General features: G+C 33.7%; 2 protein-coding genes across 9 annotated transcripts; one reads left to right on the forward strand and one right to left on the reverse strand.

Moving 5' to 3' along the window:
* Positions 1-7,542: 7,542 nt before the first annotated feature.
* LOC103434704 (transcription factor bHLH111-like) lies at positions 7,543-11,196 on the reverse strand. Of its 7 annotated transcripts, none has more exons than XM_008373068.4 (10): positions 10,977-11,196; positions 10,417-10,575; positions 10,244-10,304; positions 9,787-9,902; positions 9,511-9,599; positions 8,865-9,044; positions 8,651-8,734; positions 8,423-8,488; positions 8,227-8,283; positions 7,543-7,922 (listed from the first exon to the last, which is right to left on the reverse strand). In XM_008373068.4, the coding sequence occupies exons 2-10, from the start codon at positions 10,466-10,468 to the stop codon at positions 7,779-7,781; spliced, it is 849 nt and encodes a 282-aa protein (XP_008371290.1). In that variant the 5' UTR covers positions 10,469-10,575; positions 10,977-11,196; the 3' UTR covers positions 7,543-7,778. The 7 variants fall into 7 exon arrangements, with proteins under 7 accessions (XP_008371290.1, XP_008371277.1, XP_070681375.1 ...); XM_008373055.4 differs by having other exon boundaries at positions 8,227-8,286; XM_070825274.1 differs by having other exon boundaries at positions 8,651-8,737.
* A 5,999-nt stretch (positions 11,197-17,195) lies between these two features.
* Positions 17,196-19,108, forward strand: LOC103406344 (small ribosomal subunit protein uS8z/uS8w). 2 transcript variants are annotated; one of them, XM_008345342.4, is made up of 4 exons: positions 17,196-17,483; positions 18,046-18,186; positions 18,300-18,460; positions 18,826-19,108. In XM_008345342.4, exons 2-4 carry the CDS (start codon positions 18,054-18,056, stop codon positions 18,922-18,924), a joined length of 393 nt encoding a protein of 130 aa, XP_008343564.1. In that variant the 5' UTR covers positions 17,196-17,483; positions 18,046-18,053; the 3' UTR covers positions 18,925-19,108. The 2 variants fall into 2 exon arrangements, with proteins under 2 accessions (XP_008343564.1, XP_008343563.1); XM_008345341.4 differs by having other exon boundaries at positions 17,349-17,483; positions 18,041-18,186.
* Positions 19,109-19,626: the final 518 nt, after the last annotated feature.

Here is a 19,626-nt window from a genome sequence, read left to right on the forward strand (position 1 = left end):
TTCCATTTATTCCCCATGTCAGCTACATACAAAAATTATGAATATAGAATAGTATATTAAGTTTCGACCAAAAGCATTGAAATTCTAACGTTCCCCTCCCAAAAAAAGGTTTCGAACAAAAGCTTTTAAATCTAGTCGGCTAAAGTAGTGTGCTACATTCTTTGCATTCGAGTTCAAATAGATACTATTCAAAATTTAATAGAAGGAGCAAGTTAGAGGCTTCGTTTGACCTCTCAAAATGATACTATTCATGAAATCTAGCCCTCTTAAATTTTTGTTATTCTACCGGTGAGGGGCTACGACATCGTTTTACAAGTGCTCCTATCCCCATCATAAGCCAAAGGTGATGAGCCCTTTCATGTAATTTCCTCTTGGCACTTCCTTCCCTCCTCTTTTCGATCAGTCGTCACTCAAGACACTTCCTTAGTTCACTACAAGAAAAATGAGATTTGGGTACAAAACAAAGGGCACAATTGGGAATTTTGTGTCTGTTTGACCACCAAAAGGTTGAAACAATTCCCATTGCATAGAGGGCACCATCTATGGTGCCCAATGTAAAAAAGAAAAGACACAAAACAGTAATGGGCACAAAAACAGTGCCAAGTGGGATCAGATGTCAACTTTTTGACTGAAGATGGGCACAAAAAACATTTTGTGTCTATAAAAATTGTTTGTCAACAACACTTTATGTGTTTTTTTGTTTGTCTTTACCTCTACCACACCAAAAAAGTATATTTATAAAATTGTGGTAAATAATGGTATCGAGCTGTTTATTACTGTGCAATATTTTAACCTCAAAATAAGTTAATAATAATGTTGTTCAAATTCGTTTTTGGCAAAAACCGAACCTCGGATCTCTCGCTTACATGTTAGGGGATTATGATATGGTTCAAACAAGGCTAGATGTTGCATAAATTGTTATTGCGGAATGATTATTAGACTTGTAATGATCAGGAACTTATATATACTATGTAGTTTGGTCATGTATTTTGTTATGTAAGCTATTACATTAAGGAAAAAAGGGTTTAAACAGTTTTTTTTTTCTCCTTGGACTTAAGTCAATTTAAAGGTAAATTTGGCAAGTGATTACAAATAAGCTTATGTGGATAATGAATCGCAGGATCTCACCCAAAAATTAAAATAAAATTGAACTATAACTAATAATGACTTATAAAATTGGACTCCTCCTCCAAATCGGACTTCTCCCTCCCTCTATTTTATGGTGCATGTTTGGGTTTCCCACCACCAAATTCAAAAACTTGGGTTTCCCACCATCTACTTTTTATTTTAAACGCACAACATTACAAAATTGTGCCCACTAACTGTTATAATAAAATTAAAAAATAGGTTTTGGGCCCACTAACTATTATAATAATAATTAAAAAAGTGGTGCTATAATAAAGGGTGAGAAGTTGGGAAGCTTCCATTCTACCCTTTCTCCCACTTTCATCAGACAAAGGCAATCCCTAATTCTATCTCTCAGTCCGTCTTACCCTCAGTCTCCAAAAAATCGAACGACGCTCCTCCCCGCTCCTCTGTCCAGTTCGAACCCACTCCTCCGACGAGTCCATCCACTTCAACACCGCTCCTTTATCCAGTTCAAAGGCATTCATCCGGCGACACACACAGAGACATATGAGGCCCAAAATACAGGTAAGGTTTCTGAATTTCAAATTTTCAATGGGTGTTTGTTCTTTAGGGTTTAGGATCAAATTGGATGTTTATTTTGTCGAATATGGTTTATGGTTTGAGGACAGTGGGTTTGGGATTAGGAATCTAGGATGGGTGCAGGTCTTTGGGATTGGAAAGGTTTCAAGTTGCGTGTGCTCCGGTTTAGGGTGGGTGCAGGACCTGCAAGTCATTGAGAGGGTGGGTGGTTAACGGTTCAAAGGTTTAGGTTGGATAAATCAAGTCTTGCATAGACTTCATTAAATAGGTTTCCTATAAATTGTAGTTAACAGTTAGATTGGATAAATCAAACCAAAACGACATATATGATTAAATAGGTTTTGTATAAGTTTGCTCGGGATCGAGCAGCGGTCCGAAGAAGCTTAAGTTATGGTATAAAACCTAGGACAAGATTAGGCAGATTAGTTGGCTTAGAAAATGTAAAGGGTCGGTTTAGGACCCTTGTGTGACTCACACATCTGGAAACTATCCAGATCAAGAATGAAATTAAAGGACCAAATGTATGTACATGATAACTAGTTTATCCACGGAACTAATTTAAGTGGAAGTAATAATTCAATACTTTATGCCAATTTCTTGACAAAAGAAAAAGAGAGAGAAATGATGTGAATTTCAAATTGATCCTGCTTGCGAATCAGTTTGAGAGACAATCCAATTGGAAATTAGTTATTCTTCTGTTTGTCCAAAATCCTTTTGTGAAACCATATGGTACAATTCTTGGGGATTTGTCCCGTGGTGTATTATCAACCAAAGAGAAAATGGCACTTCTCTTATTGTAAACCCAGATTTAGTTATAATTCAATTAGTTTGAGATGCGATAAAATGCCTTGATAGCTGTCATAATTCACTAAGTGCCTTGCTGAAGTATACGTTAGTCTTGCTTGCATTTGGACCAACTACCTAGACTTTATAGAAAGGGAAGGTGACTTGAGCAAGGCATTTTCAGTGAATTTGATTTCGTTTTTTGATTTATGGCTTGAAGTTTTTAGTTGCCCTACTTGTTATGCATTAACTCGCAGTCGAGTAATATTTGTTGCACAATGCTTTATTGGCTAAATTGTTGGATGAAGCAACTTTTATAAAGGGAATTTGAACTGAGACTAAAGCATGGGCCTTCTATTTGGTTTCTTTGAGGCTAAGTATTTCAAACTCTCATTTGTCAATGCACGTTCTAGGTTCATGATGTGTTAATAAATTTTATTGTTTTTAAGGTTCCAATGTTATGCATGCAAGTATCTTCTTATCTTCCTAACCATCTGTCTGTCAGGCAAGGACAATCCCTCATTTCCTATTTGAGGGGCCTTTCTGTTCTACTAATGGAGTATTTCTTGGGCATATCTCCTTTGTGTTTTGTTTATCCATTCGTTCTTTTATGGTTAATAATGCGCCTTTTTTTATATTTTTTTAAGGTTGTCAAGCTATATGAAAGGTGTCTAATTGCTTGTGCTAATTATCCTGAATACTGGATTCGATATGTTTTATGCATGGAGGCCAGTGGAAGTATGGATATTGCCAATAATGCTCTTGCATGTGCAACCTAGGTTTTTGTGAAGGTATTTCCTTGTAATTTATTTACTTGTATGCTATCAACTCAGACACGATTTTGTGGTGAATGAACTTCAATGATTCTTTATTTTGGAAGAGATAATGATGATAAAAACCATGTCTTCCTTTTTTCTAACTAATCTTGTATCCTCGTAAATTGTAGTTTGTGGATTGAAATTGAATCAGTTAATGAGTTAGTTTGTGTGGAGAATTAAAGTCCAATGATGTGCATGCATTTATCAAGATTGGTCTAGAATGCTGTATATATTACCTGTCACAGCACAACAATCATAAACATGATTATGAACTTAGATTTTAAAGTATTGAAACTATTGTAGATTATTGACTATTGAACCCTCAAAGTGAGCTGGGCAGATACAGAATATGATCAAACAATCATCCATGGCATTTTCTTCTCTCTATCTTTCCCTTGTGTTATGTTTGTAAACCTTGCATCTTCAAGTTGAAGAATAGGAAAGTTCTATTTCTTTTTTAACCCTACGCTAGATACAGAATTACAGATACATAACTTTATGCGACATTACTATCAACCTTTCATACGGGATGCACTCGTGTTCCTTATATTGAAGTTACTGGTATATCATATACTGATTTAGTTTAGTTATGTGTTAAACTGGAGATATTGCTCATAACTGAACAAAATTTGGGGAACATGCCTTCTTTATGTTATCATTATGTTGAATAACATTTCTTTTTTTTTTTCAGTAACGTTGCATGTTTGACCTGTTTGTCTTGAAATTACAGAGACAATCGGAGATTCACCTTTTTGCTACTCGATTCAAAGAGCAGAGTGGAGATATACCTGGTGTTCCAGCTACCTATCAACTTGCACATTCTGAACTCCTATCGGAGATTCACCGTTTGTTTTTGGTGTTTCCTTTTATATGTATGTGTATGTGTTTTTCCTCTGAATTATCACTTACATTTTTTTTCTCAACAATCAGAATATGGAAAAATAATTTTTTTGTTTAGCCTAAAGATTTGTAGGTGATTTCGGTTTTTAAATTTTTTTTTTAAATAGTTGACATATTGGGCACAATAACAATAAATGTGCTAACATGGGTGGCAACAGCTATCTGACAACTTTGTCAAAACTGGGCATAAAAGGACCTTTATTGTGCTTACACTTTTCAGCACAACATATCTTATTGTGCTCTTTGATCAAAGGTGACACCCATAGAGGGCACAAATAGAAACTTAGTAGCTGCACTATTGCTATTAGTCTATGGGCACAATTGTTGGTGCTCTTTGACCTCAAAGGGCACAGATAATTTATTGTGTGCAATGCCTATATTTTTTGTAGTGGTTCCTTGGTTCCTCTGCCGTTCCTATCTACTCACTCATCACCGAGTTATAAAATATCGATGATATCGGAAATATCGGTAGTCCAAAAACATGGAAATTTCGATAGAAATATCGGGATATTATTGATATCCATAAAAATTGAATAAAAACCACGGAAATTGTAAGAAAAACTTGAAAATTTTTATTGAAACTTTGCAGGATATTTATTTAGTCAATTATCTATTAGTTTATCACAAAAAAAAATTGGAAGGAAATGCATTGCATGATGGATTTAACTAATTTAAGTTGATTATATAGCGAGCTGACAAACATTGTGAGTGTAGAAAATATGTAGTAATTAATGAAAGAAATTTAAACAAATCATAAACATTTATATATAATGAATTAGTACAATATTTTACACTTCATACATTGTATAGTAAGATACATGAGTAACTTAGTACCACGAGTTCCTATCAAGGTCTAAAATATCGATGGTATCGGAAATATCGGTAGTCTAAAAACGCAAAAATTTCGATGAAAGTATCAGAATAATATCGATATTTTAGACCTTACTCCTCACCCATATCCAACGTTGGAAGACAAATCCATGATCGTCACCCACCAAGAATTATAGGCCTGTCATCCACACTAGAATAAAGGAAGTTTAACTTTGCCCCGATTTTTGGTGACATGCTTTCATGCCATCGTCCGCGTCAAACGAAGTCGTCGTACCTGACATGCTTTCATGCCATCGTCCGCGTCATACGCTGTAGTCGTACCTGACATGCTTTCATGCCATCGTTGCTTTCTCTCCACCAGCTCCATGTAAATTTTTCTATTTGCTTATTTATTTTTGTTTCAGGTTTTACTTTATTTTATTTTATTTTATGGGAAAATAGGATATGGAGAATCTGTATTCGGTGATATGGGAAATAATGGGTGAATCGGTGATATTGAGAATAATGAATATTTTTTTTGTTTTTTTAGTTTACTGGAAAAATAGGATGATTGAGTCCAAATCTCATGGTTTTTAACCCTTTTGTTTGTTTCCACAGAATATGTGTTAAGGCTTTTGAAGTAAATCAGTGAAAAAACAACCCAAATTTCCAGATATTTCTCCTTCATTTTCTTTCCAATTTTTTACAAAAAAAAAAAAAAAAAAAAAAAAAAAACCGAACCAAATTGAACCATAATAAACTAAACTAAATCTTAATGAACTGAACCAAATTATATCAGTTTCTCTTTTAAAAATTGAGAAAATTGAACCGAACGGTAATTTCGATTTGGTTTTCACTTTTTAGCAAAAAACCGAACTAGATGAAACCGAGCTCACACCCTAAGTATTACGAGCAAAGTGATGAATTGCTTTAGTAGTTAAGTCTTCTTCTTATATAGTTTAGAGTAATAATTATCACTTGTAATAAAATAAAAAGACTATAAAGGCTAACTAACTATAGCTGAATGGAATAAGTAAATTAGCAGAATGAAACATGCAAATGTTCAGAAAATAAAAAAGGAATAAAAGTTGACATTTGAAATTATAAAGTTCAAACTTTGGGTATTTATTTGAGCTTGGGAGCCAATAATGGAGTTGAAAACTTCAACTTTAGATTTCTAAGTGAACAGTCATATTGATGGATATTGGACTACTGCACCGACACTCGAGCCCAATCCCAGCCTGGACCAGCCCGTAATAACACGTAATGCATAATCCCAAAATTAAGGTCGGGCCATTGACAAGTCATAGCCACATATGCCTCTAATATAGGAGATGGAACATGTTTGTAGCCACATTAGTTTTCCGATCTAATAATATATGTAAACTTTGGTGAGAGAATACCTTATGAGCCTATTGGAGGAAACATAAAAACAAATTGCAAAAAACATAATTGATTAAGAGTGGTTTGCAAGAAGTAAAAATGAGAGTGCGGAGATCATCTTTTTTTTTTCTCGCAACCTATGATCTGGTGTTAAAGTTGCAAAAACACTGGTATGGTAATGAGACCCAGACCATAATTATAAAGTTTGTAGAGAAATATAGGGAATTTTTTTTTGAAATGTCATATGAACTTTTACACATTTTTCAATTTGTCATATAAACTAAAATTTTAAGCAATTTGTCATTTTATCCTGACTTCGTTAAGTTTACCATCCAAAATAAGTCATGTGTGTGGCACATGACTTGTGTTTAGGGTTATTTCTATCATTTTAACACCTCACTTCCTTCTATTAAGTTGCATTCGATCAAAACAATTCTAGGGTTTCTAAAGCCACAATTCTAGGGCTTTTGTCATTTAGACATTTTGTTAATGTCATTTTTTTTTGGAATTGTTATTATCATTCTATTCATGATTCAAATTTTGGTTAGTTTTCCAAATTTCCCCTCCTCATAAGTGTATTTTTCTTTCTAACTATAGAAAGTTTGGAGTGCCAAATGAGATTTTTGGAGTGCTGATAACAATTCTCTTTTTTTTTTTTTACGAAGACAATGTTGTGAACTTAAAGCAATCTTTCCTCAATATTTGGTGTTTTTGATTTTGAACATAATCAAGCAATGAAACAATATTTTTGATATGGTAGCAATGAAATGATCATGCATTGCATTCTCGTATGGTTGCTCAAAATATGCTAAGATACACGAGTGGGTGTGTTCAGTTAGTATGTAATGAAATCGAATTTTATAAGGGCTCTGTTATATGAGAAACGGGTTGAGGTTTGGTGCAAGAATTGGAGTTGTAGATGCATATATGTTGCTTAAACACAATGATCCATATGAATAGCATCGAACAATTTAAGGGTTTTACTAAAGAAAAATAAAGAACTTGTAAAAAGATCTTAAAATAACAGAAATAACCCTAAACAAAAGTCATGTGCCTTGCACATAACTTATTTTGGATGGAAAACTTAACGGAGTTAGGGTAAGATGACAAATTGATGATTTCGGAAAGTTGGTATGACAAATTGCTTAAAATTTTAGTTTATATGACAAATAGAAAAATATGTACAAGTTCATATAACATTTCAGAAATTTTCCCAAAAATATATACCAAAACGTAGCTACCTCCCTCTGGTTTAGATTAATTCTGTCAATTATCTCTTCGAATTAATCGAGACAATCTTAAGTATGATTAAAAAAGGAAAGCATTGAAGTACATGAAAAACAGCTTTTCTCAAAAAAGCTGTTGGGGTGAAGCACTACATATGGCTTATGTGTTTAGTAGTTATAGCATTAGAATTTAGAAGTGATTAGCTATGACAACTTTTCTTGATGTAGCAAGATGATCAGAACGCTCTTCCATAGTCACTTTCTGAGTAATTGACACAGGAACCAAGCAAAGACCTTTGCTTCTGAGATCAAGCACCTGCCCACTCCCAGATTCCTGTTGAATATTTCAAATTTTGTGGGATAAACTTTCTAAAAAATTAAAATATCATGGAAAATACACTTAAATAGAATCAGTTACAAACTTTTAATCAAAACTAAAATTGAGAGACACTAAACGAATAATTAAAAAGTTGTATCTAAACCGCAATTTAGTGCATCTTTATGTTGACGACCTAGTGCCGTTCAGGTTTCGTTTTTTATTAAAAATTTGTGACTGGTTCCATTTGTTTATGCATCCCAACTATCTTCTATATATATGTATATATATGTCTATAAATTAATTTCATGTGCCTGCCGACCTGTGGGTGAAGAGCTGCAGCATTCTTGTATGAACTACTAAGCATCCTTACCAGATTCTGCTACAAAAATTGAAAACAAAAACAAAAACCCAAGAAGCAAATTAGCAACTAAAATATCTATCTGCAGCATATGAAAGTGAAGATATTAATTATAACCTTATTACCATATTTACTTTACTAAATGTGTACTTAATACCTGAATTTGTTCTTGGAGGAGCATGATATATATGGAAGCCTCTTGAAGAACTGAGGCAGTGTCAGTCTGCAATATAAATACAAGTTTAAAACCCTAATTGTAATTAATTTACAGATAAGTACATTTTTAAAACCCTAATTGAAATTAATTTGCAGATAAGCACTTTTTTTTCTTCTATTAATGGGAAATCAGATATGAGATTTTTAATGTTGTCCAACTGCTAATGACCTTTCCATAGGGGGAAACCAATTTTTGGAGAGCTGTGATTTTGTCACTAAGCTTTTGGCTTCTTCGCACAGGCAGATGATGCAACTTCTCGCACAAAAAAAAAATAAATAAATAAAATACAGCAAAAGCTCAACAACAAATCCACGGCTTAATTAAATGTTAATTGACAAATTAACTTTCATTTCATAATATATAATTGGATTAATTAGGATACCTTATTGTTTTGTTGCTCCATTGAGCTTTCTTGATGCCATTGTTGTTGAGAATTAATGTTTGTCATCTTGTTTCTCTTATTGTTGTATAAGTCGTTTAGAGCTGTCGTGTCACCAACAAGACGACCAAGGTCATCAACCTCAATTGGACGTTTCCTTGCATTTTGTATGGCCTGGCAATCCTTCAAGTAGGAAAAAAAAGGAGAGAAGAAAATTAGGATTTGAAGCATGGTTAAATCAAATAAAATTTCCACCTAGATAAGATGCACATAAAATGGAATTATCTCCACTCCATTTATTTACCTATGTAATTCTTCAATTTTTAGTAAAGTTTGATACTCAAGTTAGATCATTTTTTAAATATCTGGTTCAGATTTACAGTCTCACAAAATCAAGTATAATATATTGTCTCACGACATATATTGTGTATTTTTTTCTTCATATTGTAACTTTTAATTCGTGTGAGACCAATTATGGGATAAAAATCAACAATTAAAGATCACATGAACAATTGTCGCTAGCAGTGTTCAAGTTATTCACTTGGTTTGAAGTGAAGGGCTAGTGATATTGAAATTGGGCAAATTCTTGTTAATTGTTGATTAGGATATTAGCTACCGGCTAATTAAGAAGATCATTGGATCAACATACTAGAAATTGGGGAGCTGAAATCTTCTTGTCCAGCAACATTGACTGCTCGGAAATGTCATCATATCTTAAGGCACCCGATGGATAGTTAACTGCAATCGGGCAAGGTAATTACTATTAATTAACTCCGTTCTTGTGTGAATTATTAGAGTTCACTAAATTACAAAAATCTTGATGAGGAGCAGGTGGAAAAAGACAAGAAAAAATGGTAAATATTAGGCAGAAATTAGAAAAGTTGTTCCTGAAAATTGAAACAGATGGAAAGGGAAATGCACCAACCTGCAGATTGATAGGTAAGGAGGGATGATGACTGCTGCAGAGGAAGAGAAAAGTCTCCGGCTCTCATGTTATTCTGGTTGTCACTTTCGAATGCCTTGGACCCCATGCAAAACCCACTGCCACCACAACGGGAGATGACATTAAATTATTTGGATAATTAAACTGTATGTGATTAATGAATAATTAATACCAATAATCAACATGGAAAATCTAATTAGTTTTGCTAGAGGATCAGCAATGATTATGGTGAGGTCAACATAAATCTACAGCAGTGGACAGTCTTTCTTTAGTTCTTGAGATTAATTATATTTGATAAATATGAAGAGAAATAGATGAGTAATCTAATTGTTAGAGGTTTTCTTAGAATTAATAATTATAAGATGTTAAAAATAAGGAGATTAATTTCCACGAATGAAAAATGTTGGGATAAAAACTTAAAAAGGGAAAGAGCGCTTACAATTTTCTGTTCATGTTCATTTGTGCATCCCAATTTGTCATCTGAATATCAATATTGTTTCCTGAAGAAATTGAGGAATAATTGATATAATCATTGAATATCAACCAAGTGAACTTATGCTCAAAGTAAACAAAATTAACAGTATACTGATTAAGATTTGCGATGATGATTACCAAAGTTGAAAAGATGGGAGGGTAGAGATGGAAGAAGATCAGCGTTTCTCATTTGAGCCCAACAAAATCCAATTCTACACGGAGTTGGCCTTCTGTTGATGTTTGCAGACTGTAGAATTTTTTCTCAAAGTCCTACATATGAACTTCTGAGCCCAGAAACTGAAAACACATAAAAGAAAACAAGGTTTTTAAGATGTGATTTTATTGAGAGCACAATGCATGCATGTATTGATAATGTTAATCACATTCCACCTCAACGTTTAATTTCTTAAGCAAACTCAAATCAAAAGTTGTCCAAGAAAGGATTTGATTCAAAGAAACAATTTAAGCCCAAAAATGGAAAAAAGTTTCGACTTGAAAGTTTCAATTTTCACTTTGGTATCCAAAATGAATCAAGCAGAACCCGCAGACTCTTATATACATGTCACCAGGGATATATCTCCTAATAATCATGCAACCTAAGGTGATGAGTACTACACTCACAAGGGGTTATACTCCCGGTGACACACATAGTATTTTGCACTCTGAAGACATGAATCGAAACTGATTTATTTCCTCACCTCCGATCTCTTGAGATGAAAAAGCTAGCCCTGATGAGCTGAGAAAGTTTCCCAGATGATATAGGTATATATTTTGTAGGGAAAAAGGTGTGACCTTGAAGCTCCCTTTGAGTGCAGCAACGGTTCTTTTCCTTTTGAAGAAAAATGTTGTGAGAAGAAGGTTATATATAATTAGTAACCGCAGTATGAATCGTGATCATGAAAGGAATATGAAACGTCCAGGTGACTCAGAACCTTCAAATTATTTATGGGAAAGGATCTCTTCCACCTAATCCTCTTCATCAAACAATTCGGGCACTTGAAATTTGATCTAATGGCTAAAATACGGGCTCCACTTTAAAAGTTATAATAACTTTAGCCGTTAGATCAAATTTCAAGAATTCAGATTATTTGATGAAAAGGATTAGGTGGAAGAGATCCGAAAATAATCCCTCTTCTTATATATGTATATATGGGCCGGGGCGGCTCTTTCTCTCTTTTACTAGCAAGTTATCTGTCTGCTTTCGCTTTCACTTAATTTGACTTGATATGTATTAATAAATTATATGAGTCGAAAATGACTGGTTATTTTCCTATACTTGATGCAGCTGCATCGTCAAAGCTAAATAAGATGATGAAATTTTTGATAAATGACTCGCATTTTGACTCAGTTTCTTTTCTCTTGCAAACTCTATATTGCACATAGTTAGAGCTTGTTTGGATATGTTTTTAAAATAACCGAAAGCGTTTTTGGTGAAAATGTTTGTAGAAACAATTTTTAGTAAACATGAAGTAAATCCTGGAAAAACACTTAAAAGTGCTTTATGGAAAAAACATATAACTGATACTTCTTGCAGAAAACACTTTATGTGCTTTTGGAATCCAAACACATTTTATCTAAAAACGTTTTCAGTCATTTAAAAGTACATTCAAACAAGCCATTATACTCGTATATCTTTCTGGCATTTTTAGTATGGACCAAACTTAGTATTCACTGGAAACTTCGGCCGTTGAATCTTCAATCACTGAATTATTGGATGCACATCTAGCTGTTTATCCATTTGATTCATGCTCTAGGCCAATTCATTCTAGAATTTTCAATACTTTCATGGTATAACTGATGGGTTATATATTGTGTTTGGGTACGCGCAATCATGATACGAGGCTTATTTTAGTTCAATGGTTCACCATTAAATTATTAATAATATCGATGCCTTTTAAAAATAAAAAAAAACTCTGTAAGTTGATGACAAGTCGTTAGCGTCTTTTGTTGTACAATTAAGGTTGTTTTGGTATTGTTGTGCTTTGAAAAAAAAAAACTGTTTCTGCTATACTGTGAGAATAAGCTCATTTTTGTTGTTTCACTTTTTCAGTTTTTTTCACAAAAAACTGTGAAAATAAGCTGTTTTTAAGTGTTTACCAAATACATTTTTTAGCTTAGTTTTTTTTAATACTCATTTTTTATAAAAGCACATCAGTACTAAACCAGTACTAAATGTTATCATAGAAGCTCTAATGTTCAGTTTTGATGAAACTGCAAAATGAGGGATATGTTGAGAATTTGAGAGGATAACAATTTCGGATCACTTAAACTGATATGGGTCTAAAATTCGGTCATTGCTCTATTTATGACATTTGTGAGTTTATTTTCATAGTCTTTCACGTGAATATATAAATGGATTTTTTTAGAAGCTTTTTCTAATTTTGACAATAGCTTGGGAAACTGGGTAATTAATAATACAAAATTGGAACTATTTTTTCTTTTGTTTGTTTCTTTTATACTGATTTTCTGGGTGCTATCAATTGCTAGGCAGATAAGGGATGAAATTGCTACTTTAATTAGTACTCTATTGAGTTTTGTTTGAGCTAGTATATTACTTATGAACGAAAACAAAATAATATAAAGCATCTTAATTGAGACATCATGAATAAGTCAAGGCTAATCAATCTGAAGGTTCGGGTACCTTCTTTTGGTATTGCATATCAGTATTAGAATTTGAAGATGTGCTTAGGAAATACAAAAATTCCAAGCTATTGAAAAATGAAAGGCACTCTACTTTTTGTTTTTTGGAATAGCTTTACAGTGTGACGGTTACACTATCACGCAAGCCTTGTTTGACATGCCGTATTACACATCAGATAGTATTATTTTAATATGAATCAGTGTTTGGCACTTTATATTATAATATTTTTCTTTCTAGACAGAAACTTAGTTTTCATTACCAAAATATTAAATTGGCCTAGCAAGTTTTGAAACTTTTTCCTAGTGCATATCAAATGTGTTGTCTTACAATATCTAATTATGGATTCTATATCTTCACTAGATATGAATGAAAGAAAGATTGTGGCATGCTTTGGATGGTGCAATGAAAAAAGTCTTCGTCCTCATGTTATTTGGACAAAGTAACCATGATTGAACTTGGACAACAATATTATATTTTGTTAAAAGGGAGAAACAATAGATTTTGTTTACTTGGATGAAGTAACCACAGAAGAGATGGCATTTTTGCTTGCAATAATATATTTTGCGAACTTGGCATGTGGTTGGATTAATCTGATTATGGTTGTGGTTCTTTTTTGTGAACATTAATTATTTTATTAGAAAATGGACGGTGCTATCTACACACCTCTTCAATTTTTGACTATTGGATTAAATGAATTAGAGAACATCAAATGACAACAATTAACAAGGACGTGTCAAATAAGGTTCTGTAAAAAAGTTTTGCCCTTTTTCCTTTTTCATTTTATCACCAATTTCTCTCTTAAAAATAAACATTATTTGTCATAAAAAAATAAAAACAATACGAAATCTTCTTATCCGATACAGTACTAAACAAATTATTAAATAGTTAGTTTTTAATCTAATACTGTACTAAATGATTGACTACATTAGTCAGTACTATCTGATGCACAAATTAATCCATCTGACTTAAAATAGTCATTATAGTCCGACATCCTAAACAAGACTTAGGGCTGGTTTGGTATTGCTATGCTTTAAAAAAAAAGCTGCTTCTGCTGTGCTGTGAGAATAAGCAGCTGTGAAATAAAGTAACAGAGTGTTTGGTTTGTAAAAGTGCTTTTGAAAAAAAAAAAACAGTATTATAGTATCTGGTAAACTTTTATGTAAAACGGATGTGAAAAAAAATCGGTTTTTCAAAGCTGAGTTTTGCAGCTTCTTGTTTTTGGCTTTTTTTTTCACCCAAAACTGTGAAAAAAAAGCTGAAGCTGAATGTTTACCAAACACAAAAACAGCTCCCAACTTTTTTTGATACCAGCTTTTTTTAGAATCACCCCAGTACCAAACTAGGCCTTAATGTTATCTATCAATTTTTCAGTATGATAGTCACATTGTCACAATCACGTATAATGTTATTAATCTATGTACTATAATGCCCGCAATAGATGACATATCACCATTTTCTCCCTTCCTATAACATATACCATCACTTTGTTATTAATGTGTTAGAGCTTTTTAAACCACAATTACGAAAATATTTGTTGCCCTCCACCAAATTTGTTAAAAGAATAAGACTTTATATTAATTTGTCTTTCTGTGCTTGGTCTTATTAACTTGATTCCACTTGTGCCATGCCTCATTAACAAAAGCTTAATTTTGACCTCTTCCCAAAATGAGGTTGAAAGTTATTTGACCAATGTCCATAAGCATGCAAACTATAATGTACTTGCAGAAATGCAAAAGAAATTAATAATTATGATCACCATCTCTTTTTTCTTTCTGCAATTGCAATTGTGTAGTTCTTGTTTTTTCTTGCCGAAAAATTAATTGTGTAGTTCTTGTTTAGCTGGTCATTCTCCGACCGTCCTTGGTATCATATTTGTTAATTATCCTCTCTCTCCATTATCAACAATTTAGTTCAGCACATACTATACATATAAGATAGTATTAAGAAGATACGCTTGATGATTATTAATGTTTTTGGCTTATCAAACTTATAATTAAAAGGATTTACAAGAAGTTGGGGATTAAAATAATAAAGAGTACATTTTCTAGTTGTTGTGTTTATTTCTCATATTTTTCTTGAACAAATATTACTATCTATACTAAGGGAGTGGGAGAGTAGGCCAAACCTCACAATAGGCTATCAATAATGTGGTTCAAATTCGTTTTTGGGGAGAATCAAACCTAAGACCTCTCACTTACAAGTGAAGAGGAATACCTCTAGATCGTAATACTAAGTGACGTGTTTATTTCCCATATTGACTCTCGAGTCAATTACAAATTTTACAGACTCTCGAGTCTATTACCAATTTTTAATGAGTAAATTGTAACAATAGTTCCTCAACTTTAATCAAATTAGAACAATGGTCCCTCAACTAAAAATTTATTACCATTAGTCCCTCAACTTATCAAAACGTGTAGCTATGATTATTTTTGTCAATTTTGTCAAAATTTTGTCAAAATGAGTTATGTTGGAAGGACAATTGCTATAATTAGGTTAAAGTTGAAGGACCATTTATCCAATTGAGTTAAAGTTGAGGGACCATTTCTCTAGTTTGATTAATGTTGAGGGACCATTGACAATGAATTTTTAGTTGATGAACTATAGCTGCACGTTTTGATGAGTTGAGGGATCAATGGTAATGAATTTTTAGTTGAGAGACCATTACTCCAATTGAGTTAAAGTTGAGGAACCATTGTTACAATTTACTCATTTTACAGTGTAAGATACTCTATTAATACGTTATAAACAAGGTACTCTTAATACGTTATAATAATGTAAAATAAAAAAATAAAGGTCTAGAACTGTTGTCATCCTAAAACCTCTACTTGTTATGCATGGTTTTATCTGTTTTTGTTCTCCCGCAAACTTAATATATAGAACAAAACTAAGTCAGCCTCTCTTTGGTGTCTGCAGATATTAACAATCTGCAAAACATTATACAGTGCCATGTGTCCAAATTTTCAGCGTCCAATCCGATAGTTAAGTTGGAAACTTATAATTATATTGCATGGTTGAGTCCTGCGACTGCTGTAAAACAAACCTTAAACTTGTGTTGTTATCTGAGAGAAAGAATCAGAACACGTAAATGTTAGTTTAGTGGATTTTATTAATCTTTATCTGGAACAACATAAGGGTTGACCAGGTTGAAAATCTGGAAGTCAGAGCTGCAGATTGTCATTTAGGTTTTGTATATACATGAACCAGTCTTCCCCATGCAATATAAATTATTCTCGTTTACTTAATTATGAAATTTAATTTGCATGGTCTACTATTAAAATACAAGATTAAACAACTTCCTCCATGTAAGTATTATATCAATGAGTTTTTTTTTAATATATTAATTAATATTATGACTTATTTTATTAAGGTAGACTGGAAGTCAATCCTCAAATTCATTCCTCAGTGATTCAGTCTCTCTCTGTTGGTATCCAATTTATTAGAAACGTAGCAATATTATAATCCATATGATCAAGCATCATCATGTCTGTGATAATTATTTGCAGGCCTCTATATTAAAGGAATGGGAATGCAAAATAAGGTACAAAGTAGTTGAACCAACCACTACACTATCGTTTACCTTATGCACTTGAGGTTCTTTGTTTGAATATTATATATTTTGAGAATTTCTTTGTCAAGCCAAAAATAGTTGAAATGCTCCCTTAGGGTTAAATGACATCTCTCTTGTCATTAGAACAATACAAAATGTTTAGATAGGGTGAAATCACGCGTCTCAAGTGCATCGATCGCTCCTTAGAGAGTGATTAAAATGTACTTTACTCGAGCGCTAAGCTTGGCAACATTTATGTCTCTTCATAGACTTCCTTTTCCGCTAATGACCAACATGTGGCTTGGAGTTGACCTCTGGACAAGCATGTCATTGGAGCTCCGTGCCAGAAAGTTGTTAAGATATTCGCTTGTCTCTTCTTGTCGGTAGACAATCCAGAGCTACGAGCAGTCATTGATGGCAACTGTCTTCGTTCTTGCGGTCGTGTTCAATCATCTGGATTTCTTGGACTGGCTTGCATGCCCATTGTCTGAATCGTCTCATCCTTTAGTGGGTTCTCTCTAGGCCCATCTATTTGGCCCCAAAACAACTATATATAATTTTACTGGATCTAAAATGACCATGCGTTAACAATTATCACATAAAATGTATTGTAAAAAATGAACCCCTGAATGAAGATCAAATCAACTAAAAACTGAACGATTATCAAATGTTCGATCACCACATCAAACCATGATTGTCATAAAAAACCATAATGAACATACTTTTCAAATGCCAAATTTGGTGGGAGGGCTTTTAGTTTGGGCTGCAAAATTCCGGGCCGAACTTTCAATGTTTCAGGTCCGATACATGAGGATAGTGGGCTTACAAACGAACTCGATCGAAACAAAACCACATCGCACTGGACCCAATTAGGGTCCGAAAGGGCAATTCAGTCAATCGAACCCTCATTCCCACCGAGTATTAATTGCCCGGATTCCACCTGACTCGCTCCCTCTTAAGCCCTACAAACCCTAGCTCTCTCGGAGGCGCCTCTGCAGATACTGCGCATCTCTTCTGGTACGTGATTTTTCAGTTCGAAACTTGATAATCTCCATCATTTTGTGAAATTATTACGGTTAGGGTTTTGCTTTTTGTCTCTTATTTGTTCAAGTTTAGTCCTTTTTAATTGTTCTTTAATTATTTTTGAGGTTGATTTCGGCAACTGGATCTGTTGGATCTTGCTTTTGTTAATTTGATTTCGAATACGTTTTGTTTTGGTGTGTTTAGATTGAAATGTTGTTAATTTTTTTGCCTAAGTAGGTCAAATGTTTGTTTTTTGCTTGATTATTGTGGGCATTTTGTGGGAATAAATATTTTTGGAATTGGGTTTAAGAAATTAGGGATTTTGAGCAACCTGTGATAATATATGAATGTAGATTGATATGTTTGATCGAGCTAGAAATGGGAAAAGGTATCGAACTGCCTTCGCGGGTTTTTATTTGCTTTTGTAACAAAATGCTTAGAGTGTAAGATTTGACAAGCGACTAGTTTTTGTATTATGTTTTTGTTTGGCGCATTTGAGCTTATTTACTTGAGTGCAATATCATGAACGTTTTGGATAATCTTTTCTGAAGTGCAGAAGCGACAATGGTGAGAGTTAGCGTTTTGAATGATGCTCTTAAGAGCATGTACAATGCTGAGAAAAGGGGCAAGCGCCAGGTCATGATCAGACCATCATCCAAGGTCATCATCAAGTTTCTTTTGGTGATGCAAAAGCATGGTACGTATCCATCAATTGATTACTCAAATGCCACATTTTTATCGTTTTCAGTTACTCTGTGAGTTTATATTTTTCTGGATATGGATATTAATGTTCTTGGTTTTGGTCTGTAGGATACATTGGTGAGTTTGAGTATGTTGATGATCACAGGGCTGGTAAAATTGTGGTCGAGCTGAATGGAAGGCTTAACAAGTGTGGGGTTATTAGCCCTCGTTTTGATGTTGGTGTTAAGGAGATTGAAGGATGGACTGCCAGGTTGCTTCCTTCTAGACAGGTTAGCCCATTGTTATCAGTTTGCTATTTCAAGCCTAGAAACAGGACAATTGTCTTAGTCGATTCTTCTGAGGAAACATGCATAGTTTAGATTCGGTAGCTCGTCTATATTTGGGAGAAAAAAAAAATATTAAAATGTTATGTGCAAGATAATACATGGTTGATCATGTCAATGGTGATTGCCTGAGTTTTTCCAGTCGGCTCCTGTTGTTATCAAACATTAAGCTTTCCTGTAATGTGCTTCACATACCATTAATCTAGACCTTTTGTGTTGATTGAACTTTTAATTCTGGTTTTCATTGAATGTTCCGCATTGTGTAGATTTCTTATACATTTAAGCTTACGAATTTTTGGTTGACCTTGCAGTTTGGATACATTGTGCTGACAACATCTGCTGGCATTATGGACCATGAGGAGGCTAGGAGAAAGAATGTCGGTGGTAAAGTGCTTGGTTTCTTTTACTAGGCCAAGGTTTATTTAAAGAATGAGATTTGAGTTTTCCTGCTTCTGAGGAGCTTTTGGGTGTACTTTTGAACATCGTAGGATACGTCTATGCTTCAATTTGTGTTTGTTTTGGATGCTGATAGAGGTTACTCAAACGTTATTCGTTTACTTTATCTTTAAGCTATTGGTGTTTATTTATCCATAATGCATCTGGTGCTGCCTCGGTCTTAAGTTATCTACTGCAATCCAAATTTTTGGCTTCGATCAATGAATACTTCTGAATGGTTTGTTCTTGTCTGACTATTGACGAGTGAAAGTCGATTTTGAACTTGACATGGTTCTGAAAATGTAACTTGAGCTTGCAGTTGCACATGTTGTTCCTAAACAGATGTCTGTTGGCCAGGAATCTTTGACTTAAGTGCGGTTCGATTGTATGCATGTCATTTTTTTCATGCTGCCGTCTAGTCCCCTGCCTCGATTCACTTGAGGAAAAAGATAGGAAGACTGTAGTAGTGAAACCTGGACAGGGAAGTTGAATATCCGACCCGTTTCTCTATCTGGTTTTCTTGTATGGCTCCATGTTGAGCGTCCCCGTTTAGGGAGCTGTCAATTTTTTCTCTTGGATCCGTTGACGGATTTATTTCTTTACCTTTGGTACATTTATTGATCATTGGATTAGTTTTTATTTTTTATAATTACATTAATATTTTTAAACTAGGGGGA

The sequence above is a fragment of the Malus domestica genome, chromosome 07 (genome assembly GCF_042453785.1).
Source record: "Malus domestica chromosome 07, GDT2T_hap1".
NCBI lineage: Eukaryota > Viridiplantae > Streptophyta > Magnoliopsida > Rosales > Rosaceae > Malus > Malus domestica.

What these genes read in the sequence shown, in the direction of transcription:
- LOC103434704 (XM_070825272.1), bottom strand. Translation starts at nt 10,468, where the DNA reads ATGAGAAACGCTGATCTTCTTCCATCTCTACCCTCCCATCTTTTCAAC. An exon ending in CCTTACCTATCAATCTGCAG is followed by an intron (nt 9,600 to 9,786) that starts GTTGGTGCATTT and finishes GCCCGATTGCAG; the next exon opens with TTAACTATCCATCGGGTGCC. An exon ending in TCCTCCAAGAACAAATTCAG is followed by an intron (nt 8,287 to 8,422) that starts GTATTAAGTACA and finishes CAATTTTTGTAG; the next exon opens with CAGAATCTGGTAAGGATGCT.
- LOC103406344 (XM_008345342.4), top strand. Translation starts at nt 18,054, where the DNA reads ATGGTGAGAGTTAGCGTTTTGAATGATGCTCTTAAGAGCATGTACAAT. An exon ending in TTTGGTGATGCAAAAGCATG is followed by an intron (nt 18,187 to 18,299) that starts GTACGTATCCAT and finishes TTTGGTCTGTAG; the next exon opens with GATACATTGGTGAGTTTGAG. An exon ending in GGTTGCTTCCTTCTAGACAG is followed by an intron (nt 18,461 to 18,825) that starts GTTAGCCCATTG and finishes TTGACCTTGCAG; the next exon opens with TTTGGATACATTGTGCTGAC.